The following is a 27,215-nucleotide window of genomic DNA, read 5'->3' as shown; positions in this document are numbered from 1 at the left end:
CGTTGAGTAATATGAACTTCTCGATGGACTACAAACTCAAATTATTAAAAAAAGATAATAAATCGTAAAATAGAGCATAAATGTAGTATATATTTATATATATGAATAAATGAATGGTAAGAAAAAGAACAAAAAAGTTATATATAATATTTTTTTTTTCATGATGCTTTAAATTATCCACAGAAAAATAAAGGGTTGCGAACCTAAAATCTGAAACAGAGAAAATAATGGAAAGAAAAAAAAAATGAAAGTACAAACAAACATAAGCAAAATATGATTTTTTTTTTTCTCTCAGTCTCTAAAACTATCCAAACGTAAATGGTAACAGCAAGATAGAATAGTAAATCACAGAGAGGTCAAAGAACAAAGCTAGCGAAAAAAAAACTCCAAATTACCAAATAACTCAAGAACCTTACCTTATATGTAAAAATAGATAAATAAATAAATAAATAAATAATAATAAAAAAGAATGTGCTCGTTATCCTCTAGAACAAAAACACTTACATAAACAAAAACAAATAACCAAACAATAAAATAAATAACCACCCAAAAAAAAAAATCTTACCATCCTATAATAAAAATAAATAAATAAATAAACACAACCTAAATAAAATAAAATAAAATAGCCTCGTTATCCCCGCGAGTCGATTATTGATCAGCCTCAGAAAACCAAAAACTCGGACAATCGCCTCCATTTTCCCCCATTTTCCGCCAAAATGGTAAGTTTTATGCGGTTTTGGGAGTAAATTATGAACAATTTCTTGAACTGGAGTGTAGGAGGAAGGGGTTTGAGCGGAGGAAATAAGAGGAGAAGGGATTTGAAGAGAGATATTAAGGGGAAAAGGCGTATGGGTGTGGCAGAAGGAAGGTTATAATTATCTTTGTTTATATTTTCCTTCTTTATCTTTTCTCGTCGTTATTTCTCTCCTTGTTTGAGCCTTGTTTTTCGTCAAGATTTTTTAACGTGATTCATTGAAAATAAAAATAAAAATATGATATATTATTATAAATATATTGATTTTATTGATTTTTTTTTTTTACACTTTAGTCTCAATAATGTTACAAATATCATAAAATTAGATTAATAATTTAGTATTTAGCTAATTATGCAGTATTTCAAATCAGAATATATATTTAACATAAACATCCGAATCGGGAGAACGTAAATCGTAACTAATTTTATTTATTTTGTGACTCGAGTATTTGAAGGATATTTTGGAACGAATTTGACTAGAATTACGTACGTGTCTCGAGAATCACCCGTGCGGAGCGTTGTTGCCGATGAAAACGGCGGTTTTGCCGTAAGCCGTCGAAGGGTATGTGTTGGGGTCCATTTTAGGTCAAGAAGTTAAGAGTCTTGTCTTGTTTCTTGCGTTTTTTTAAAATTTCTGTGTGTGTGTGTTTTGCGTTTCTAGAGGTTTGAATCATTTAAAGGTGTTCAGTGAAGGTTTAAATAATTTAAAGGTGTTTAATGGGGGTGGATGAAAGGGATGCAGTAGGTTCCGTAACTAAAGCCATTTTAAGAAGCAAAGAGGTTCCACGTTTCAGGGTTTTGTAATTTTGTCACTTTTGTTTTATTTTAGATTTTAGAAATAGAATTTGAAATTCTGTGAAATCTATGTTATATATGTTAGCATTTTATTAATATTTGTTCATTTATACCTGGTACATCCATTTCCACTGAGGAGCAGAAGCCACAACTCGTTTGTTTACATTCTCACACTACATACGGCTTGATTACTTGTATATTGAAAATTTTTGTCAAATGGAAATATATGTATATTTATAAAAAAAAATTTATCTGATACAAAATATTTTGATAATTTTATCACTTTAAGTCTGGATGTGTGTATTTCCTTGTAACGAGGTCATTACTGTTATCTACTGACTGCCCTCAGTTACTGTGTTTCATGATTGAGAGAGAGAGAGGGAGAAGGAGGAGAAGGAGAAGGAGAGAGAGCGTGTCTGTGAATGCCTGAGAGCATGTGCTTTATGTGTACATGTGCAAGTGAGTGATTTTCTTATGGGCCTAACAGTTCATCTCGTTTCAGATGTTCTGATCTAAGTTGCACCTAGTTAACAAGTTACCAAATCTTCAGATTTATAGATTTCTATAAGTGAATGAAAATATTTCAGGCTAATAAAGCATTGAACAAGGAAAATTTATTTGCAGAAGATTGTATTTTTATCAAATATTATATATTTGGGTAACAACTTGACCATTTGAAGCCTTTCCTTTGAGTGCCTAAATGTGTCTAAACGTGTGCTTGTAGGAGTAAAAGAATACTCCCCTTTTACAATCAAGCAGTTGCTTGTTTTTCACTAAAACTAACAGCAATTGAACACTAGTTAAATATTATTTTCCATGTTACTTCTTTCTTTCTTTCCTTGTCTGTGTGTGTGAGGAGTGTGCATGCGTGTGTGTAGTATATCTGGTGTGTATATTTATCACAGAAGAAAGGGTTTTTACCCCCATCAGCGAGAAAGGATATTCTCGTGTAAATGAAAAGGAGTACGCACTTTGGTGGTACTTTTTAAAAGTTACTTTTCTATGCACTTTTTTATTTTGGAAGGAAATATAGTGACTTGGCTATTTTTATTTTAATGTATGGATGTAGAGGTTCGAGAGAAAGAGAATAAATAAATTTATTTGTTTATTTGTCTCACATAGGTGTAAGACTATCAGACGAAATTTCAGAATTCTTGGTTTTGATGGTATAGTAAATGAATAAGGGTTCAATTATCTTTCTTTCTTAAAATGTGCCTCTCTCCATTTAATTAGATTTTGCAAACAAGAAGAGGAAATAAGGAAAGAGAGAAAGTGATGTGTTTTGCTTCTCATCCCAGGATATTATGCTTTGAATTTTAAAAGTTCAGTTTTTCCGTTTTAATTTTTTCCTACATTTTATAAGATTAATAGAGATCCTTCTTATGAGAGCAAATTTACTGTTATTATATACTGTAATATCATGGTAGAGATGCTAGCATTCCCAATCTTTTGTTTGATATTACATTAATCTTCTCTTGACATCATTAGCAGACCAACTTGCAAGTCCAGAGCTCGATAGTGGAGCAGCTGCGCCGTGAAGCGAGCATCAAGCGTACTCCTGTGTCTGAGGCCGTGGAGGACATTAAGCAGTTTATCCTCCAGCATGAACAGGAAGACTACCTCCTAATTGGGTTCTCCTCCCAGAAGAACAACCCCTTCAGGGAAAAGTCCTCCTGCGACATCCTCTAAATCATACGTGCAGTTGCAAAAAACCTTGTAAGTATGGGATTTTTTGGGTTAATCAGTTTTTATTATTGTTTATGAACTATTTTTCACTGGCATTTAGGTGTTTAACTGGTTGCTACCAGGAACAGTTTAAATGCATTTTTGTGTTGTATTGAGTATGCACAATTCACAAGTACACAGCTACCATAGAGTAGACCTACTTTACCTCACCTGATCCCCCCCCCCCTTTTTTTTTTTTTTAAGTTATCATTATTATTATTATCATTAATAATCAATTATTATTAATTATTATAATTGTTTAATTATGAATATTATAATGTTAATACCAAAAATCCAGAAATCAAGAAAAAGGGTTAACATGTTAGATAGGTAGGGCTAGGAATAGGTTCCTTGTTAACAAAATAGTTGTATTGATTTAAAAATTACTTTGGATATATTTGCACTTCCTCACTTTAAGGCGGTTCAAAGATATTATTGGCAAGATATTTATTGTATTTTTATTTCAGATGAAACCAATTCTGTAAATTTTTAATATGTTTTTTTTCTAGTTTGCAGTGTGGTTGGTGTTACAGTTCTGGGGCCAAGCATCTCATCGATCTCAGTATTTTGCCTCAAATGGAAGTTTCAGCCAAGTGCTACTTCTAATTTTACTTATACACAAAATTGTACAAGTGGGGGAAAGCTTTACTTTCTCCAAATAGCTTTGTATGTCAATAAAAATGTGAAAAAATACTTAATTTATCTTTCACTCCAATTAGATCTTAATATAGAAGACAGTATGTAATTCATTGTTTTTAGTTCAGTGTTTTGTCCAAAATTCAGTACTTAACTGAAATGTGGTAGTTATAAACAGTAACTTTGTGTTACTATAATTATCTAATAAATAAACAAGGATAAAAATAAGACAACAATAAATATCATGATCAAAACTCATTGAAATAGTCCTAACAAAGAGGAGGTTATTAAACAACAAATCAAAGATTTTATTTACTAAGAGCACCATGGTAAATAATGATACAGTATGAAACAGTAGCCAATTATAACATCATTGCACTGTACATGATACAATGAAATCTGTAAAAAAGTTATATAAATAAAATCATTGCAAATTTACAATATCTATGAATTGAATCATTACAGACCTGAATATTAAATAAAAGCAAAGACTAATAAGGAAATGTTCTATACAAGGAAATCAACTGAAGCCTTTGCTCTCCCATCATTTAACATCAGCTGATGGCATACTCAACATTCTTGCTATATCACACTAACACTCTCATGTCTATCCTGTTGGATCTTTCCTATTTATCCTATCTGTCCACATAAAAAAAACTTCATTCCTCATTTGAGAAACCATTTCTTTTCCAGTAATAACATACTGCCTTAAAATAAGTAGGTTTCATGCAATGTGATTTTCTTCTATACCAGAGTTGATATATTTACAAATGCATGAATTAAAGCTACACTTCAAAGTAGAAAAAAGTACAATTTTAATTATACCAATGTAGTGTTGCTAAAGAAATGCTCCCTTATAAAATATATTTTATGACAGTTACAGTCATTTCAAGTATAACACATATTATTAAGAGAGCAATTACTTGTAACAAATAAATAGAATAATGTAAGAACACCACTGAGAATAATATCAGTACCATAAAACAAGCCAGTAAAGATTCTGGATTTGGTCGAGACTACATATATATATATAAAAAAAAAAAAAAAATGAAACCGTCTACTATACACTGATCAAGTACCCTTTTATTTGCCCATACAGGTGTGTTGACGAATAAACAAAAGTAATCCCCAAATTTTCACTGAGCATATGTGTGTCTGTGCCTGTGTATGTTTATCTAAAATGGACCCAATAAACAGCTGCAGACCATCATATATGGCCTTTCAAATAAAATTAAATGGATCTGCAAATGATCAAAGGTCAGAAGCAGCTTTAAGTTTACAATTATACACATATATTTGCTGCTGACCCTATGATAAAAGGCACCATTTTAAACAAAACTCAACCAATTGCCTTCATAATTACATATACAGTGTAATGATCAGCTATATTAGTTTAGAAAAAAAAAAAAAAATCCTCAGCCAGATGTGGCAACAGGGCTATGTACAAACTGAATATATTTACTATTTAAACAGGTCTGCTTCTTCACACTTTAGGGTACTTCTCTCACCAGCAACTTTGCACCTTTCTAGCAATAAACGTCTTTCTTAAAGCACTATTAGATGATACTGCTACAACATCAGGAACAGCATAACTTCTCATAGCCTCTCTTTTAATCTAAGTATGATCAAAGAACAGAATGCTACCTTAAATTTTTTCGTCTTTATTGTTTTTGTTTTTTTTAATAAAAAAAATTATTGTCTGGAAAATGACACCGTATAGCCTCAAAGTTGCAAAATTACCTCTTGCTCAATACTGACTCAACAAGTAATTGTAGACAATTAAAATGTAACTACAAAACTGTATATATGGTAACCGGTAACATATATATGTACATAAACACATACATTGTGTATATATATACATACATATGGGTACACATACAGATGTTATCACTGGTCAACCTCAAAAATACAATAAAATTGTCAAATGAAACCTAAAATTAAACCATTTATTCAGACATAAAATGTGAATCCTACCTTCTACTACTAATGAGAAGTTCCCAAAGCTGATGCATGAAAAAGCATCTGAAAGTGCCCACCGACAGTTCCTTGTGTGAGAGAGATGAAAAAAAAATAATAATAATAAAAAAAAATAAAATGACCAAAACACAAACGGAAGAACATCTTTTTGTTTGCATTATAAAAGGGGTATAGACACAACGAGCTTGAAGAGGAAGATAACCGAACAGTTTTTAGTTTTTGAGATATAACACCAGGGCAACAATCTCCAAAACTTATCTTTGCCAGCCTTTCTAACTTTTTATCTTATCAGCACCTTATCATGCACAAGACGAATTAACTGCATTTGCCTACAATGCATTCATACACCCGTTTCCCTTCTTAGTGGCGAGAGTTGTAATCCTTTCCGAAGCATAACAGATTCTAGGTCTCGGTCCTCTTCCATGTACCTGCAAGAGAGAATTTGGGTTCTGATTTGACTGATTTTAATGTGTGTCTAATACCAAAGCATTTAGTAATACTTCTAATGTGTGTTGAACTGTTACCATGATTCAAAACAATCTAGCTAAATCATGAACAATAAGAAAAAAGTATTTCTCATTCCAACTTATAAAAAAAAAAATATTAATCATATGTATAAAGGCTACAAGCTAAATTAACTCTATCTGAACTACAACTTTATATATAATGTATACAATATAATATCATGCACATGTAAATAAGTAAAACTAAAGGAAAACTAAAAAAATTTTACCACCCGAGACATGTGGAAAGACATTTCATGATATGGAAAGGTAATTCTAAATTTATCAAAAGAATAAGAAAAACACCAATCTAGGAGAAAGAGTATTATTAGTACCAGCTGGTTTGAGTGTCCCTGAAATAACCCAAGCACTATCTTCCCTTCATAAAAATCATGTTCAAAGGAAGAAAAGATCGTGTGGAAAAAAAAGAAAGAAAAATAATGGAAAAATTCTGTGAAAATATATGATGAACTGCATTCACTCTTTTCTGGATTTTTAACACAGTGAGGAACAGATATTTTGTGTTTAACAATATGCTGATTCAATTTGAACATCTTGCATATAAAGATGATCTACTTACTGTTTAACTTAAAATGTTATGCCTGATTTTTCTTTGGGTATCCTGTCTAATTAATAATATAAGTAATTCGTCTTCAATCACAAATAACATCCATGCTCTACCATGCATTTTGTGTTAGTGTCATTTCCTTTCATCAATAGCAGTGCTTTCAAATATGAGTGGAAAAAAAACATACAATTAGTTGAAGTATGGTCCTCACTCGCATCAACATGATTTTAATCTGTATTCAAATCCTATGCTCAAAGTTGGAAATTACAGTGTTTGTTATACAAAATGAAGAAGTTAGCCTCAGTCTGCAGTTTTCTACAAGGTGAAAGGGGGGGGGGGAGAAGAAAAAGAGATGTGTATGCACTCAATTATTCATACTATATCTTCAGAAGGCCAAATCCATGTATATATGTATGCTAACTGTATACACACAAATAAAGACATACATGCACATACCCACTGGCATACACATGCATCACATCACACATTCAAAATAAACACACATGCAAAACCAGCACACACTTCCACTAATGTGCACAACCAATAACATACATATATATATATGTACATATAGGAACCCCCCCCCCCCCACAAAAAAAAAAAAAAAAAAAAAAAAAAATTGCAGATCTGTCTCTCTCTCTCTCTGTCTCTGTCTCTGTCCTCCTCTCTCTCTCCTCTCTTCTCTCATCTTTCTTCTCTCTCTCTCTCTCTCATACTTTCTCTCTCCTTATCTCTCTCTCTCTCTCTCCATCTCTTTCTCTCTCTCTCTCTCACGCTCTCTCTCTTCTCTCTCTCTCTCATGCTTTCTCTCTCTCTCTACTTTCTCTTCCTCTCTCTACTTCTCTCTCTTCTCTCTCTCTTCTCTCCTCTCTCTCATCTCTCTCTCTCTCTCTCATCTCTCCTCTCCTCTCACTCTCTCTCTCTCATACTTCTCTCTCTCTCTCATACTTTCTCTTTCTCTCTCTCTCATACTCTCTCTCTCTCTCTCTCTCATGCTTTTTCTCTCTCTCTCTCTCTCTCTCCCACTCTCTCTCTCTCTCTCTCCTCTCTCTCCTTCTCTTCTCTTTCACCTCTCTCTCTCTCTCTCTCTCTCTCTCCACTCACTCATTCAACTCATTCTAACAAAATATCACAATAAAAAAAATAAATAAAATAAAATAAATAAATAAATAAAATAAAAAATGCATGCACAGAGTGGGGGAGAGACAGATGGAAGGAAGGGAGGAAATCCAAAATTAGCGTTACTGGATTGTAATTAACATTTTTTATATGTAAAGAATAAAAAATTTACTTTCTTAAATATTCTAAAAACAAGGGATGGGGAAGGGATTCAGATACACACACATGCATACATACACATCTCTTAAGGTTATAGTATAAATAATTTACATAAGCAATATACTATGTAAAAGAGGAAAAGGAGAGCCTTGATAATCAGAATCAATCAAATGTATAAGGAAAATCAAACACAAGGAAAATGCTCTTAAATAATGAGATCAGATCAATGAGTAAAGGAAAAAAGGAACAAATTAAATGCATCAAAAATATTCTATTGTGTTAAAGCATGCACTTACATAACACTAAATCATTAAGAAGCACTACAAGTCTTCAGTTAATAACAAAATACAAAGATCCAAGCTGGTAAATAAAGATCCACTAATAAAGAACTCAACCATTAATGAATTAGCTGCATTACTACCATTGAGTTTTGTTCCCACAATTATAAAATTTCCCTTCAAGAAAATTACAAAATGGTAAACATATAAACTATCATGCTTCAGTAAACCCAGCAGCATAACTGTATGTGAAAAGTGGGCTCTGATAACTGCCAAAGAAGGGAAAAAATAAAAAATAAACAGAGAGCATTCTCAAACTGTTCATAACATGTTTCAAGTATTTTGGTTCAGGCAAAAAATGCATGCAAATATCAGATAAAAAGGCCATGTACTTCTGTCTGTCACATTAGTGCATTTGTGGTCTTGCTGCAATTAACAAGGTCATGTTTCGTATATACAACAGAATTTATTCACCAAGAGTTAGCAGGGTGCAATATTTATATTCGACCACAAACCAAATGTACAAATGAAGCCTGTTAATTCCATTAGTAGTTAGAGTAGTTGCAGTACATAGCAGTTTAAGTGTTAGTGTTGGCTGCTTCAGTGTAACATGACGGGCACTTACAAGGTGGGTGAGGCCGGTCAGAACAACAGCTTGCCAGCCAGATGTCCCGAGGGGAAGAACATGTGAGGGAGAGGCTATGAGAGGGGGAGAGAAGGGGAAGTCTGTCTTGCTTGTCCTGAGGGGAGGTGCAGTTCAAGCCTCCACCTTCCTTTTGTCATGCAGTGATGTTGCTTTTGTCAGAACCCCTCCCAAAAGAACTTGGTCTTATATTTAGAAAGGTTCAAATATACAAATGGTTACAGTGGAAAGCTCCTTAATAAGATTAGCTTAAACTATCACAGTCATGCACTCTATTTAATGCAAAACATGCCTAAACTATAAACATAAAAATCTCTTAAAGGTAATCATAATCTACATCAAAACATAAATCAGATACTTTAATGGATGTCAAAACCTCTTCTACAGCAAGGCATCAGCAATATATACTCTACATCAAATATTAGAAAGGGGATGGACCCAGGTAAGTTTCACTGAGAATTAAAGATAACAATGCCATCATGTGAGGTAAGAACCAAACACAGACAACAAAGATTAGGGCATAACCACATGCAGTGCTTAATAGTTGGGTGCAGAGAGTACTGTTACTATGGACAGGATTCCCACTGAATCTGTTTAACCTTGGGCTATTCATCTCACCCATGTTGGTAGTTGTCATGCGATACGGGACGTGGATGGAAAGGCTATAGCGGCGATAGTGCAAGGGCGGGTCTGAAAAAGGCTCCCCATCTCCTGGGCTAAGGTCAGGTAATGTTGTGCGCCTTACACGGCTTAGTCTGCTGAAAAGGTTCACCTTCCTTCGAGCGTGCTGAGCATGCGTGCACATTCTGCTACATGGATCTATATCAAAGACACTTGGCTTGCTGTTCTGTGGAAACTGGTCAAACTGACTAGAGCGCCTGCTTGAAGCTACAGAAACGTTAGCTGAGCTCTGGGGAGAACCTGAGGAAGGAGTTAAGCTACCATGCAGCACTGACGTCAAGCTAGAGCACTGGCTCGAGTCTGGGTTCAACAAGGATGTCAAGAGTCCTTTGTTGTTAGTGGGTAGAAGGGAAGACAACTTAGAAAAGGATGCGATGGCTGTGTGTGAATCTTTAAAGCTCTGAGGAATGGTAGTCAAGTGAGAAGGTGAGATGGCAGTGGTGGGGGAACACTCGATGGGGTTGCAAGGCAGGTTGGTTATATGGATTTGGGGAAGCTTTTCACTGGTGTCTGAGGTGCTGGGGGAAGGGTTTTTGTTCGAGTGGTGGTGTTGGTGGTGGCTGTGGTCGCACCTCTGTCTGTCCTCCTCCAGCATGTTGACTAAGGCATCTTTCTGCTCCAGGATGTTCAGGATTTCTGCGAGTATGGTACCTTCTCGGTCAATGTCTTCTCGCGACTTTTCATGTTCTGCAAAGTGATATTTTTATGTTACATAACATGCAAGAAAGCTTAAGTTTTATAATTATTTACACTTTAAGGGATATTTTACCAAATACAAGCCTTGGCATACTATTACTGCTGCTGCTAAAGCAATACATAGATTTTTGAAAATCATGCAGATGTATACCCACACTAATTCCCTCTCACTCTAAATTTCACTTTCATCCTTCTTCTTACTCTCTCTCATAAGAAGATATGCTATGAATGGAAATTAAGAATTCCATACTCATCCATTATACTATCAGCCTAAACACATAAACACGCATACAAATGAATACCAACAAACATATAAGCAACACACACACCCAGTTTATCTTCCTCCCTCCTATTATATTTTGCCTATACTCGTACATTTATTTCCCTACCTACCTACCTACCTACCTACACACAAATACAGGCATACCTGCATATTATGCTCACAAATGTGCATACACACATGCATGCACATATGCACATATGCGCACGCACACACACACACACACACACACACACACACACACAACACACACACACACACACACACACACACACACACACACACACACACACATAACACACATTCACGCACACACAAGAGTCACATTTTTATTTTTATCTAATTTTTCCTTGCAATTTGATATCTATAATTAATTAGTCACATCCTTAAACTTACAGGAAACCATACAGCAATAAACAAAGCATCCATATACACTTATGAAAGCTATCCCCCGATTAATGTACAAACATTTACATTTATACAGATACATTCAAATATGATGCAGCTTTACAACCTTTGAAATTAAACAGCTTTCTCTCAAAAACAGTACATATTTATAACACAATACCTACACCTTCATCCTTTCAAGATCTGAAACAAAAACAGCCTGCAAAGAACATGCACCTTGCATTACAGAACACAAGAAGCAGCATGTGTACACCCACCAGAGAGAGCCATGCGCCTCCTCAACTCATGCTCTAGTCTGACGTGCCGATCCTCCAGCTCCAGCTCTTTGGCACGGACCATGAGCTCCTGCTCCCACCGGACAAGGGCATTCTTCTCGTGGACCATGGAGAACCAGTCACCCATGAGCTCAGCTTCGTCACGATTCACTCCGCCCTGAAGGGTTGGAGAGGAAAAAAGTCTCTTGGTTGTCTGATGTAGTTGTGTTCCTTGGAGTACTTAAAATGCTCTATGTTATTACACTACAAGCAGAAATTCGAGTCGATGTTGTGTAAACGCTATCAAATATCTGACATAGTAATGGTCCTTATGCTACACCAGGTTTCACATATGACCAAATAAAATAATACATTAAAAGATTTTAATCTATTATGCGATCAATCTACATTGCTGGAAAACCGTGATGCAACTACGTACACCTTCTCCCCGTAATGCTTTTTCCACAGCTACTCCTCGTTCCTCAAGTTCTCTCGTCTTCACTTCACATTCTTCTAATTGCCGCTGGATCTCCTGTGCCATTCTCAACCTGTGATAACCATCTGTCTTCAGTATTTCTTTAAAACACTTCATACACAATAATATATTACACCCTAATCCAAGCTACTTTACCTAGGCTCTTCAGCCAAGAGCACACAAAACTCTTTTTAATATCTACCATAATTGCAAGCCCACACACAAAAAAGAAAGAAAGAAAGAAAGAGAAAGAAAGAAAGAAAGAAAGAAAGAAAGAAAGAAAGAAAGAAAGAAAAGAAGAAAAAGGAACCAAGCCAGCATGAGAATCTTTCAAATGTTACCCTTCCACTCTTCCTTCCTTGCCTTCGTACACTACGGCCCTACCTCTTTAGTTCTGCTTGTCGCGCTGCCCTGAGTGCCGCATTTCGCTGTCTGCGGCTGGCCGAGTTGGAGCCGGGGACCTGGCCGCTTCGATCCAATGTGCCACCTGGTGTTCCAGCTGGGCTACCACCGTCATCATCCGAAAGAGATTCCTCTGTCGGGAGGAGTTTCCTTTGTTACAACTAGATAAAGTTATGTTACGAATTGTAATGAATATGAATGTAGTATTTAAGATTTTATAACTTTATTACTACCGTTTCATTTACACTGATTTAGTTTTGTGAATACACGCTTGAGAGTTATTTGGTGATTTATTTATAAATATATACTATAATAATTTGATCACAAACAGTGTTTAAGTTATGAAATAACTGACTTAGAAGGTACATCTGAGAAATAAATGACTACAAAACTTTATTATTCTATTTAATAACAATGTCTAGTAATCAGTAATTCATCATTTTTATTTATTAATTTTGCAAATGAACTTCAATTTAATGCTAATACTGCTGTTCGATAATTGTTTACCATAAATTTTTTTTTAGTTCTTAACTTCTTAATACACAACTGGAAATATTCTTAAGAATAGTTAACTGTCTTTCAGAGCCTGTAAATGAATGTTGCATTATTATATTATAAACTTTTTAAAAACAATAATTACACAAGATCTTACATCAAACGCAGTCAGCATATAGCATGCAAATATATTACATAGATATATATTATAGTAGACCAATTAATATCAACTTAAAACAGTTAATCTTGTTAATAACAAATAAAACATAATAAAACACAACATCATACATTTTCCACTAAATCTGCACTACGCATGCTAACACTACATCACTAATGTTTAGCAAAATGTAAATCATTTTAGTGCGGGGAAAATAAAACGCTTTTTTATGCTGTGCTGAAAGGTGCACAAGATTTTACAAAGGTGATGAAACTGGAAGGCAAGTTTCTTAGGACTTGAAAAAAATAGGAAAAACATGTATTTGCTTTATATAAAGCTAGTTAATGACTAAAATATGTGGAAAAACAAAATGATTGTATCTCCACCTTAGCATCAAATAATATGAACAAATGCTCAGGTAAGAGAGAGAGAGAAAAAAATTTAAAACCACAGGAAAAAATAACATATTTACAACTGATGTAATGAAACCAATCCATTACACACATAATGAGGTAGAATTAAATCCAGGGACAATGGGACTTTGGACTATACTTCTGGTATATAATAACAAGTCAAAACTCAGGTCTACTTTGCATATGTGTACACAGAACCTACGACCAGTAGCATTTTCAATGACTAAGAAAGGGTAATCAGAACTGGATATCGAGAACTCACAATATGCGCTTGGTATTACAAAACACTCAAACTTTTATTATGAAGAGACAAAGGAAAGGACTGAAGGATAATGTCTGAAATGATCAAATTACTGGGTGTAAAAAAATATAATTTTTTTTACAAATAATCACAATACAAAAAAAAAAAAAAAAAAAAAAAAAAATATATATATATATATATATATATATATATATATATATATGCATATATATATAATATATATACATACACATACACATACATCCATACAAACATGCATGCATACACACACACACACACACGTGCACGCACGCACGCACGCACGCACACGCACACACATATGTATGTATGTATATACATACATACATACATACATACATACATATATATATATATATATATATATATATATATATATATATATATATATATATATATATATTATATATATAGCAACACCCAAGACTCTTACAGAAGTTACACTAAATATGTAAAGGAGGAAGTGTTCAACTAATAAACTGGATCCTATTTATTATTCTGTGTAAATTACTCCAAATCTGAAAGCCATGGCATGTACGTACATGCCATGCCCACTGTGAGTTTACTTTATAAATTGTTTTTATACATAGATGGCTACACTTGTACAATTCACCAATGAGCCAATTATGAGTACAGCCTGTCTCGCCTGTTTACCCTTTTCCTTGATTTTCAAAAATATTTTATCTTATATTGCTATTACTAATGTCTATAACATTATAGTAATTATAATGTCTATAATAAAAATAACACCATCAATATTCATAGCATTAGTAAAAAAAACATTTTTCCCACCAATTCAAGGAAAAATGAAATTAGGTTCGGTCACAGGGTCTACTAATTGAGTCCTTTGTGGCTAAGCACTAGCAGAGCCATCTATGTACAGAGACATTTCACTAAAAAATAAAAAATAAGCAGAGCATTTTCCTGGCAGCAATGAGATAAGTCATTCAATATACTCTTAGTTATTGATATACCAATTAAAATATACCTATTCCAACCAACCAAAAAAATTGTCTCTCTTTACATGTATTATGTACATACCATATCCCAAATCGTCTTATGGTAATTGAAAAAAATCAAATGTGTCATGGCAGATATCCATGTTATTTGCAATGATCTAAAGAACTGAAACTGAAAGTCCTTTTGTTCTGATTTATAAGACCTCATTTCTATTCAATATCAAAGTACATAGACTAAGAATTATCACTTCAGTAATTTCAGGAATTTTCCTGTGGATCACTATATACAGAAACACTATAAAACTGTACATATTGCTGTACAGTACCCTAAACATGGTGGCAAAAGCACTAAAGACTGACTGTCAGCTACTTAAAAAAAAAAAGGAGGGGAGAATATCTAAGACACTGAATCTCTTTCAGGTATTACCACTGCACCAAAACATGGTTAAGAGATAGAACGCACAGAGTAAAAGTTCAGTTAGAAGCCAATCCCAGAGATTGAGAAGCGGGGAAAAATAAGCTCTGCTGCACTCAGTCCAATTAATTTTTTTTCCATACACTGCCTGACACAACAGCAAAATATTTACAGGTTTAGAATTCAGTCTAAAGCTGTTCATCAAAACCATTCTAGCCAATGAATAATAAAAAAAAAAGTAAAAAAAAAAAGAGCAGAAGCCGAGTGCCAAACTTGGTTTGCAATAAAAAAAAAAAAAAAAGAACCTGTTGTTGTGAATGCCAACTAAACCAGCCCAGCAGTTGTGAACCACATATCAAAAAATTAAAGTGTTAAGTAGTTAGAGACAAGTTAGAAGTTATCCTTATTATGGATCTATGGCAGCTTTGGTGACGGGCGCATGTGTCGGGCGCTGGTTCCGGTACTGTACCTTCGATTCTCGGGGTGGCGAGACGCACTTGGGGAGAGGAGGAATATGCAGATCCTGACAGCATGTAGACAGGCCAGGCATACAGCCAGAAGGAAACAAGACAGTAGGGGACAAAGGTATCAGTCACAAATATGGGATTTGTTACCGGATTCAAGGCGTGTAGAAGTGGTTATCAGAGGAATAGGGTGTGACCATGTGGAGAGTGTACACACGAAACACACGCAGACAAAATTAAAATCAAAATAATTATTGCATTAAGGCTTACTTCTGGGTTAGTCTAAAGTCTGGCAAACCAGTTACGTTACATAAAACGGAAAGAAAGATGTAAGTCATTTCAATTTAACTTTCTTCTTTCTATTAATATTTTTTTTTTTTATAATAAAGAAGTATGTTCTGATGTCAGGAAGGGTGAAATCTTAAATCATCTTAGATGAATTAGGGAATTAAACATGTTGGAGGGAACAAGGTGGAATTAGAAGGAAATTACAGTTTTGTGTGTGAAGAAATTAAATAATAACATTACAAGTGTGGGGATGTTTGTTCAGGTGTTGGATGCTCAAATGATAAAAACATATAAAAGAAAGCAGGGGATGTTTAGAGGGTGTAAAAATTCTGAGTATTATGCAGTACATATTCATCTACTTTTGCTGCACAAAAATAAATAAATAAAAATTCTGCTAAATGTACAACACGAGGCATGAGCAACTTAAAAAGATGTATATTGATCCCCTTAAAATGTACAAGAACTACTTGTTAGTTTTACTCACAATCACATACCTACAAATCACAATCACAAAACGCTAATAAAGAATCATTCTGTTGATATTCATATATATAAATATATGTATAAATATATAAACAAACACACTTCATAGTTGATGCATTATGTGCAATAAAAAAAATTCTAAATTATAAAGCATTACAAAAGCAAATTCAAATCTACCTACAAATACCACTACATAAAAATTACCTATGAAATAAAACAAATGGTATTAAACAGAGAGAAAAATAATAATAATAATAATTAATCAATTAATAAAAAAAAAAAAAAAATCACATGACCATCACAAATGGCACCAAGTAACAACGAATACAAATGCCGAGGCACCAGCTGGGTGCTGGCCCAGGTTAGTCACCTGATGCTTGAGGTGGTGATGAGGCTTTAGTGAATGGGGAAGTTAGGGAGGAGAGTGGACGGCGGGAGGGAGAAGTGGGGAGGGAGAAGGCAGAGCGGGTATCGTCACTGCTCCCACGGTCATCAAGAATGTCAGCACTGGTAGATCTGCCCTTCTCAACCTGAGGTAGGCGAAGACAACCGATTAGGAGGATCATTGTGGATTTTGGATTTACAACAGTTATATCTTGTGAGCTACTTTTTGCAAGAGGGAACATCTCATGGACCAATAAATACACATCAAGAAAAACTATCTATATTGAGAGTAATCAGAATTTTGAAAAAGGGGAACATGCACAGCATGAGATATAAATGAGTAAACGCCAATAATATACATATAGTAGACTCAAAAAAGATAAATATTTTGAGAGAGAGAGAGAGAGAAAAAAAAAAAAAACATAAAAGACATATAAACCACTGACATTAAGAAACACAGGGAGAGAGAGAGAGAGAGGGAAAAAAAAATCCTCACCGCTTTCTTTTCCTTGGATCTTGAGAGTCTCAGCTTTGAGAGCTTGTCCCTCATGCTCGATGGACTCTTGGGAGCGCACTTGGGAGTTTCAGCAGGGCCTACGTTGGTCTGCTGCGCCGCTGCTTTGCTTCCACTGTCTTGTACATCACTGCCTTGTTGCTGCTGCTCATTTTTCTTTTTCTCATCCCCTGATTTGCTGAACATACCTGAGGAGATGATGCAAGTTTATGAAAATCAATTTAAATGTGACACCAATCACTCTATGTCAGTGTCGTTGCTAAAAAATAAAGATTTGATTACAACCAATACTTATATGCTATATTTCCTTAGAGCCTGATGAATAAAATCATATGCAGTACTTTAATTCCATTCATCATTGTTATCTATTGAACTTGAACAATATTTTTGAAATGCAAGCTATCTGAAAACCATCCTGAGAAAAAAAAAAAAAAAAAAAAAAAAAAAAGGGGGGCAAAAGTGGTCTTAACACAAACCACAACTGAAAATAAAACAAACCAAACAATGTAAAAGAAAGAAAAAGGGGCAAGAGAATATAAAAAATGAAATGATAATGAAATAAAACATGAATTCATTATATCCTCTAAGACAGAACTTCATAGTACAGTAAGTAATCATAATGAAGAAAAAGAAAGAAAGGATATAGCCGTTTGAGAATCCTGCGTACTTCCTCCTTTTATGATGTAGTTTGTTTCATATGGACTTAAGGACAAGCAAAACCCTGATCTTTTACCTGTAAATACTTGTATAAGACTGCGCCTCCTTTCCCGATCCTTTGACTTCTTTCCTGACTTTTTCTCCTGTGTTTTCTCTGAGGTTGGTGTGTCTTCAACCTGTTTGCTAGATGGTGCTGTTGCTGACATGACAGCTGCGGGTGCTGATGTTATTGATATCGATTTCTGATCACTTGGAGCATTGGTAATTGTAGATGATGATGAGCTGATGCTTGGTGTTGTATTGGTGGTGGATAAGGTTGCTGTAGGAGCAGAACCTTTGCTTGGTGAGGAGGTGAAGACTTGAAGTGACTCCAGCTCAAGAAGAGAGGGCCGGTGTGTGGTTCTACGTAGTAACTGGCTGTTGGGGCGTGAATCTCCATTTTCAGAGCTCTTGGTGCTTCCTCTTCGTTTCTGTCTGTACTCTTCCAGCCTCTCCCTGACACGGTCATCTTTGTTGCACCATTCCTCTTTCTTGCCCTCAGGTTCACGCTGACGATGCTCTCGCTGTTCTGCAAGCAACTCTCTGACTCGTTCCTCTTTATCTTTCGTTCTGGATTCCTCTCCTTTGACAGGAACATCTTTTCTTACATGGTGGTCTTTGTCTTTAGCTCTCACTTCATCTCCCTTAGAAGTTGTGTTTGTTCTTAATAAGGAATCTTTGATAAGATCTTCACGATCACATTCACTCTCACTCACGCTTCCCTTTTTAAGCTTTTCTCGCAAATTATCAGCCAAATTAGGAGGACTTAATCCTAGGTCTAAGTCTGTCTTCAATTTGGCACGAAGCCTAGCCTCCTCTCTGACCTTTTCTCGTTCAACAGTACTTAAATTTGGAGTTGAAATGGGTCTCTCTACTCCAATTGGAGTATACATTCCCTTTAATGAAGCTGCATGCTGTGTCCTTGGAGGTGGTGTTGGAGCTATCGTTGTAGGCACCTTGAACAGCTCTCGCTTTGGACAAGGTTGGTCAAACTGCTCTGGATGTGTTAGTGGTGTTGCTGGGAGGTTGTTGTGAGATGGGCTTGGGACCTCTTTAATTGGAGAGCTCTTCCTTGGAGACTTTTCTTTCCTGGGGCTCTTTGAAACTTTTTTACTTGATACTACAATACTTCTCTCATCTTCCTTTAATACAAACACCTCTTCATCTTGGCTATCATCAGCAAATGGTACATTTACATCTTGGAGACTTCCATGTTTCCCTACAGTTCCAAGAACACTGTCCTCTCTGAACATGGCACCAACTCGCACTTTGGATCTGTTCTCCTCAGCTTGGAAAGTCTGTCCACTTTCAGGAAGATCTCCACTAACTTCTGAGATGCTTCTCTTGGCACCGCTGCCCAAGACACTATCTTGCCTGAATGCAGCCCCAACTCTGACCTTCATCCTCTTTTCTTCAGCATCAAATGTATCTCCACTTTCAGGTAAATCTGATGCTACTGTATCTAACCTTAACAATTTCTTGCAGTCAGCATGAATGGTCTTCTTTTCTGGCACTTCTCCATTGGTTATGTTATCTGTACTTCCATTTACTGGTGTATCAACCTTCTCAAGCAAATTCTCCTGAGATGACTGAGGACTAAAGAGTGAAGTACGTGAACTTGTGGACGAGAGTGGACTAATAGATGTTCTAGATCCTCTTCTTGTATTCTTGTCTGGTGTTTTGCGTGATATTCTCGACATTACCATTTCTCGAATTAGGTCTTTTTCCTTCTCCTTGTCTTTACCCTTTAGACTCTTTTCAATTTGCTTTTTAGCTGTGTTAGGTGACACCAAGGAGACATTTTCAGTTGTAGGAACTGTCAGTTTTTCATTGCGATTTTCATTTTTCTCCCTCTCCTCAATGTCTTGTTTTGTAGGAGTGAATAAAGGACTTTTAGTTGAATTTCTTCTCACATCCAGGGAATCCCTCACATATCCGAATGGACTCACTCTCTCCTTGAACCTTGGAATATATCCCTCATACCTGCTCTTGGTAACATAATCATCTAGAGAATCACGACGCTGTTCACTACTGAACTTTGGTTTACTTTCACTCAAAGATGGTGGTTCAGATATACTTCTGGGCTCTTCTGGAATGTCTTTTGCTTCCTCTGGTGAATTCTCTAACAGCGGAACTGAATCTTCTTTGATGATATTGTTATTTAGTGCTTCCTGAACACTACTTTGGGATGAGTCCTCTAATTCAGTACTTGTGCTGTCAGAAGACTTGCTATCACAGCCAGATAAATTCTCCGTGCCAACCATGGAAATCTGTGGTGCAACAGGAGTTGTGGGAGTCTCAGCTCCTAGTTTGGTGTAGCCTTCTTTGATGTGTGAGACCTCCTCGGGACTGCTGGCACTTTCACCACCTGTGTCCATATACTCAATACCTTCCAGGTCGGCCAGAACACTCGGTTTTGAAGGCACTGAGGCAGTCTTGCTCGGGCCGGTGGAAATGGCTGAATCCGTGTCCCCAAGGCTCTCCTCTGAGGCTATCCGGGCTATGGTCTTGGATGTACCTTTCTTGACAGAGAGTCGACTTGTCTGGTTAACCTCAATCTCTAGGTCCTCTCCTGCACTAAAACCATCATTGTCTCCAGCCCAGTCAGACAGCTCAGCTTCTGTGAGTTCCTTTCCCTCTGGGCTCGACAGGACATCTTTCTTCAGGGATCTTTTGCTCTCAGAAATATCCTCATCTAGTGTACTCTTATGAGACCTTTTACTTTCAGACCCTTCATCATCCTCTACTGAGCTCTTCAGGGAACACTTACTCTCTGACACATCAGCATCTAACAAACTTCTGGGAGAAAGTTTTTCTTCCACCATTTCAGTGTCTTTATTTTTTTTACACTCTTCAATTACTATTTCAACAGAGGGTTCAACTACCATTGGTTCACTCTTAGCTTCCTCTTGGCTGTGTTCACGTGTTTTGCCAATATCTGTGGGTTCTTCAGATTTTTCAGGAACAACCTTTGCCAATACACTCTGTTCTGAACTTGTACTGCCACTTACTTTTCCATCACTATCTTTGACTGCATTATCTTTTACATGAGCTTGTTCCTTATGCAAAACACCACTCACTTTCACCTCAGGTGACTCAACCAATTCCGAAAATCTTTCAATGTCTTCAACTGCATCATTAGCAAGCTGATCAAAAAGTTCATCAATTGATTTCTGTGACTCATCGACCTTCTGAGATTCAATCAAATCACTCTGTTTCACCACTGGTTGTGCTTCCTCCTTAACAAGGCTTGCACTTTCAGCTTGCATCTGATCTAGAGACCGTGGAGCATTCACTCTTACTAACTCCTGATTAATGGTTTCAATCCCTTCACTTTCACTTTGCCCTGTCTTTGATAAGCCAAAGTCATCTCCATCCGATGCACATACTTCCATGCGATCATCTGCTATTATTTTATCACAGCTAGGTTGTGGCTGAGCATCGGCACTGTCTTTAGATACTGCAGGCTTGGCTTTGGCATCATCACTATTACCATCAGATGTCCTTACATTGTCATTCTTTGCAGCTAACAACTTCTCTTCCCGCATATCGATTGCTGATGGTACTTTATGGACAAATGACTTTTTATGACCTGAAGGCACATTATCATAATCTGATTCACTCTCACTTGATGAACTGCTACTTGACTCACTACTGCTGACCTGCACAGGCACAGCACTGAAGCTTTTCTCTGGTGCAGAAACAGCTCCCTTACTCTTATCACTCTCTGATCCTAGAGACAAGGGGAAGCTTTTTAACTTATCATCACCATCCTCTATTTTCTCAGTATTTGAAGCTTCTACTGGATACACTGAGGATTCAACGCGCGTGGTAATGTCTAAGGTGACATCTTTGCTTGTAGTGGACACAGTGTCAGTAGAATTCTTGTCAGCATTAGTCGAGTCTGAAGATGCATCACCCTGAGGCAGAGAAATGGACCGTGCAGGTAAATGTGGGGATGATGGGGATGAAATGGGAGATCTGGTAGCTGGCACAGAGGTGCTCATGAATGCTTGCATAGCTGCACTAGGCTGTGGGGCTGGATTCAGCATCTTCTGAGTTTCCGAGATCTTTTCCATGAAGCTCTTAAACCTATTGCCTAAGTCTGCTGTTGACACTGACTTCCTAGGCAAGTTTGCAGACTCTCCCAAGAGGTACTGACGCTTCAGCTGCAGGGCTCTCTTGGCAGCAATTGCCTCTGTGGACTCTGTCCTTTGCAGAAGCCTCTTTAGCTGCTCAGCGTGTAGGTCAATTTTGCCAGCATTATTCAGATTTGTCAGGCTGGCACTCTTTTCACCCCCTTCTGGAGACCAGTCTTTGTCATTGGAATTCTTGGCTTGGCTTTCAATCTTCCCAAGGTCAATTCTCTGTGCAACAAGGTCACTTCTGGGGTCACCCTTCTTATCTGGAGTTGGTTTGGCAGGCGACTTTTTATTCTGTGGCTCAGGGCTGTGGCTTAAGTGGTGAGTGTCTTGCGACTCATCGATGACAATAGTTGGAATCTCCTTTGGGGGTCCAGGCTGCACATGATCCTCAGCAAACTCAGAATCTGTGTCAATCTGGGTATCACTTTCCTCACTCTCTTCATCAGATGCAACCTGTGGAACAATAAAACAGTGAAGCAGACACCAACAATAACAACTCATACATAAAATATCAATACAATTTCCAACTGAATTTTGCATTTGCAGTACAAATACCAACCTCTGTATCAGATCCACTATCTGATGTTTCAGCCTTTCTTGGTGGTGCAGTTACATCAATGTTAACCTCCATGCGGCGAAGTTCACGTGCACGTTTAACTGCCTCTCCATCTTCATCTTCATCATCATCGTCACCACCTTCACCTTCTGTTGCTGTATGACTTTCATCACCTAAACGGGAATAAATGTATTAGAAATTACTCAATACTACAGAAAATAATAAAAATCAAACTTCAGATAACAAAAATAATGGATATAAAATGATTTTGCACAGAAAATGAAAGAAAAGAGGAGTAGGAAAAGGAAGAGGTGGAGGAGTAGGGGAAAGAACATGAAGAGGGAGAAGGAAGAAAAAGAAGAGAAAGAAGAAAAAGAAGAGGAGGGAGGAGGAGGGAGAAAGAGGGAGAAGGAGGGAAGAGGAGAAAAGGAGACTGACTTTAAGGGCAGACTTACCTTCAGCTCCATATTCTTCACTATAATTATCAGATTCTAAATCAGACTCTGTCTCATGACCTGATACACCATCATCATCATCAAGGCGGTCCGTTGAGTAACGTCTCTGCCAAGATTCAGCAAGTCTACGAGTTTCAGCAGCCGTCAGAGTGCCACCACCCTCTATAAATTCCATTTCTTCATCTTCAACTTCTTCATCACTGAAAAACATTTCATACATATCTATCTGGCAAGGAAAATATTACTGAAAATCTTTTTGACATTCATAAACTTTGTGTCCTAATTACTAAAGACTACTTATAACAAAAAAAGAAAGAAAAAAAAAAACATAAAAGAACAAAAATACTAACCATATCTACAAACTAGAAGACAAACAAGATTTCCTACCTTAAATCAGAATAGTCACTATCCTCATCTCCGTCCGTGTCATCCAACTCATTCGCTGAAGCCCCAAAGTTCCTGTCGGTCCACTCATCCTCAGAGAGATACTCTTCCTCATCACTTTGTTCAACCACGGAATTCTCAAATTCAACCCGTTCTGGTGTGGTCCCTCGGTCCTCTGGGGAGATGGTGGTGGGGGTGCCCACTTTGGCTCCTCCCGCAACAGTCAGGAGAGCAGCTGTTGCACCGCCACCACCACCAATTACCGGTACCTGTAAGAATTGCATGTGCTACCATCACCCATGTGCCATGCCCAGCAGGAGAAGTGACAGCGAAAGACCCTGCTTTTTCCAGCACAAGGCCACTTCAGCCTCAGCATTGAGTGTCTGTGGGAGGCATTCAATGTGGGGGCAACCTGATGTATTGTTCTTATTATGGGTCTATCACAAGCATTCCACAGAGATATTACAAAGAAGGTCTATCAGTTACAGAATAGGCATCTACAACATTATCAAACTACGGTGACCATTACACCTGAAGAAGAGCTGTGCTAGAGGGAGGCAACAAATACTGGAAAGACAAAACTGAATATGTTAACTTTCACCTCTGAATTAATTATGTCTGAATACAATGGGGAGAGAGATGAGTATTAAATAGTTAATTAATTTGTATCTTATATACCATGGGTACATATGTATGCATATATGGCTATATACATAAATATGACCATATATCTGTGTGGAGGTATACCCTTTTGCTTGGGAAAAAAACTGAATCTGCAAATATATTGTTACCATATTTACTAAAAGCTCCGTAACAAACAATCAGTATTTTTCCCACCACATGTACACCAATGCTACTTCCAATGATCCTGTAAAAAAGATATACAATAACACATTCACATATTCAAATAATGCAGGAAGAAGAAATAAAGTGATCTGAAATATATACAAGAAAGAATCATCAGAGTGCACATCCAAAGTGAAAGAAGAGGACTTTGCATGGAAACCAGGGGTGAAAAATATTACCAAAGGAAGAGACTACTGTCAAATTGAGTCGATTACAGAAGTAAAAGCAAGAAATTCAGTCAATGGTGTCATTCGTGGTTTGTGTCATTCTTCGTCTAACTACAGTGCAGATTTTGTGCAATATACTGGCGTTGGCATGCCACTGGTATTTACAAGTTTACAAAACTGCCATGAGCTTTTTAAATATTTATTTATTTCCAACTTGTACAAAAAAACTTACACTTCTGTAATACAAATCAATGTTTGTATATGACACTTTACATCCTCAAAACCTTATATATATTACAAACTAAACAGATTTATCATTTAAGAAAAAGAGTGCTTGGGTTAATCCTATGTTAATAACTTGTTAGTTTTACATACAAACAGTATCTATATTATAAATTTACATAATTCCGTTCAAAATAAAAAAAAGGGAGAAAAAAAAAAGATTACCAGACATCTAGTCAAGTCCAATATGGACTAGCTCTGAGTCTTAGTCATGCGATGGAGCCATGCAAGATACCGGCTCCATACTTGAGATGAGTCTATTGCCTTCAACTTTCCATCATCACACTCTGGGCTAGAGTGGGGTGGAGTCGAGTCATAGTCAGTGTCATAACCGCAGTCATAGTATGGTCTTTCATATAAATGTTTTGGTTGTGCTTTGATATCAGATGGGGACAGGAACAAAGGCTGTACAGATGATGTCACAGACGGAGATGAAGTTGGATGATAGTGAGTGAGAGACATCACGGAGAGCAGTGGTGAAAGACTGGCCTTTGGAGAAGGCAGAGGGGAAGAAGGTGAAGGTAAATCTGTAGGGATGGATTTGAAATAAGTTGGGGAAGAAGGGTGAATGGTTGGGGAGGACAGTGCTCCAGTGGGTGAAGATGGCAGACAGGTTAGAGAACGAGATTTCACCGACGATGGAGAGGAAAGTAAAGGTATCAAAGTCTTAGCTGATGTAGTTTTATGTAATGTGTCTAACTGCATAGTCTGAGGACCACTGACACTGCCTGTTGCAATATTCTCTGGAGAGAAGTTATCAGTCTCTCTTGTCAATTGCAGATTCATGACTGCCTTGCACTTTCGGAGCTTCACTTCTTTGTTACTGATATCTTTGGCTGAGTATTTAGGGTCAGAAGATTCCTGAGTTTGGAAGTCATTACTCTCTGAGAGATGAGTACTGCTAGACAATTTAACATATAGTTTAGGCTCTGAATCACCCTTGTGGTGATTCTGTGAATTAATATTCATGTTACTAAACTGCTTTACAAGTGCAGTACTGTTGGGTAGTCTGAAACTCTGAGACAATCTACAATTTCTACCATGAGGGAATTTAGAGTTTTCCTCAATACTAATTGGCATAAACGACACAGAACTGGCTAGCACCCTACTGTAGTTGTCTCTGAACGAGCTCTGCCTATCCAAGCACCTTATCCCTAGCAAGGAACTTTTGTCTCTGGATGCACAAGTTTGGTCAGTCTTTAAAATAATTTCCCTATCACTGGTCTTGTCAGTCAGATCAGATCCACCACTGTGGTGATTTAGGAAGTGCTTAGGGCGATAGTGAAGGGAGGAGGCTCGTCGTATGAGAGCTGTGTACTGCCGAGGAGACATCTCGCCATCACACTGTTGCATCCAATCTATTGACCCGTGACCATTTATAGGCCATGTTTGGGGTCCATTTCTCATCTGGAATCCCATGAATCCTGGGGTTAGTCTACAGGTTACTAGTAACAACTACTAAAAGCAAATAATGTGACTATGAGACATCTATTCATGAGAAAAATATTGAGGGAAACAAGAGAGTGAGAGGGAGTATGTGAGAAAAAAATAAATCATAACAAACAAAACACATGCTTTCACAAAACCAACACACTTCAGATATTAAGAAGCAAGACGAGCCTTTAGAAATTTCTTTTTAAAAATATCATGCATTTTACTTTAACAAGCTCTACAGTAAAGTAATCAACTACAGATACACTACCTCTAAATCACAATTGTCTCTTGTGATATCAGTATGACAAAGAGAGAAATGAAGATGTTAGGAAAAACAAAAACAAAAGGAGTTATCTGCCTAAGAATGATAGACCTCGAAGATTCCAAAGTTTCTCTATGCATTGTGTTTTTCTTATGAATATTCCTGTGTGCTATCCAAACCCTTTAGAACTAAGTCATTTCCACTAATTTATAATCAATGGGTCTGTGGCTGAGGAAAGTTTGATAATGCAGTCAGTAGTAGTTAATCATGGCCTTCTTAGGAGACCAAAATATTTTCCTTTTTATCAAGGCAGTCTTCAAGAATTCAGATCACAAAAATTTGAATTAACTATTAAAAAAAGATCAAATTCTCAAAGAATTCAAGAACAACAAACTTTATTTCCTTTCACTGAACATATGTAAAAAGAAAGAAAGAAAGAAGGGGGGGTGGGAGGGAGGGAGGGAGAGAGAGAGAGAGAGAGAGAGAGAGAAGAGAGAGAGAGGAGAGAGAGAGAGAGAGGAGAAGAGAAAGAGAAAGAGAGGAAAGAGAAAGAGGAGAAGAGAAGAAAGAGAGAGAGAGAGAGAGAGAGAGAGAGAGAGAGAGAGAGAGAGAGAGAGAGAGAGAGAGAGAGAGAGAAACATATAACAAATACACTATGTTAATAACAACAAACATGACATATCATTTCTATAATTCAACTATCAATCATGCCTGCAATGTACATACATCTCTGAAGACTGTATAAATCATACTTTACCATGTTTAACCTATACTGACTAC

General features: G+C 36.7%; 1 protein-coding gene across 7 annotated transcripts in view; it reads right to left on the bottom strand.

Moving 5' to 3' along the window:
• Nucleotides 1–4,209: 4,209 nt before the first annotated feature.
• LOC119572369 (F-actin-monooxygenase Mical-like) overlaps nucleotides 4,210–27,215 on the bottom strand; it is a 120,290-nt gene continuing 97,284 nt past the window's right edge. For 4 of the 7 annotated variants that reach the window (XM_037919441.1, XM_037919444.1, XM_037919443.1 and 1 more), the window contains 12 exons: nucleotides 23,448–23,713; nucleotides 23,061–23,260; nucleotides 22,609–22,778; nucleotides 17,942–22,502; nucleotides 17,191–17,396; nucleotides 16,681–16,840; nucleotides 15,545–15,598; nucleotides 12,339–12,489; nucleotides 11,919–12,027; nucleotides 11,483–11,657; nucleotides 10,414–10,528; nucleotides 4,210–6,318 (listed from right to left, as the gene is read on the bottom strand). In XM_037919441.1, the coding sequence (XP_037775369.1) occupies nucleotides 6,231–6,318; nucleotides 10,414–10,528; nucleotides 11,483–11,657; nucleotides 11,919–12,027; nucleotides 12,339–12,489; nucleotides 15,545–15,598; nucleotides 16,681–16,840; nucleotides 17,191–17,396; nucleotides 17,942–22,502; nucleotides 22,609–22,778; nucleotides 23,061–23,260; nucleotides 23,448–23,713 (6,255 nt within the window). In that variant the 3' untranslated portion in view covers nucleotides 4,210–6,230. The remainder of the gene's footprint in view (nucleotides 6,319–10,413; nucleotides 10,529–11,482; nucleotides 11,658–11,918; nucleotides 12,028–12,338; nucleotides 12,490–15,544; nucleotides 15,599–16,680; nucleotides 16,841–17,190; nucleotides 17,397–17,941; nucleotides 22,503–22,608; nucleotides 22,779–23,060; nucleotides 23,261–23,447; nucleotides 23,714–27,215) is intronic. The other 3 variants (XM_037919445.1, XM_037919447.1, XM_037919446.1) reach the window with 3 other exon arrangements.

Source organism: Penaeus monodon, chromosome 4, assembly GCF_015228065.2.
Source record: "Penaeus monodon isolate SGIC_2016 chromosome 4, NSTDA_Pmon_1, whole genome shotgun sequence".
NCBI lineage: Eukaryota > Metazoa > Arthropoda > Malacostraca > Decapoda > Penaeidae > Penaeus > Penaeus monodon.
Note: the sequence above shows the minus strand (reverse complement) of the source record. Positions and strands in the feature narration are given on the sequence as shown.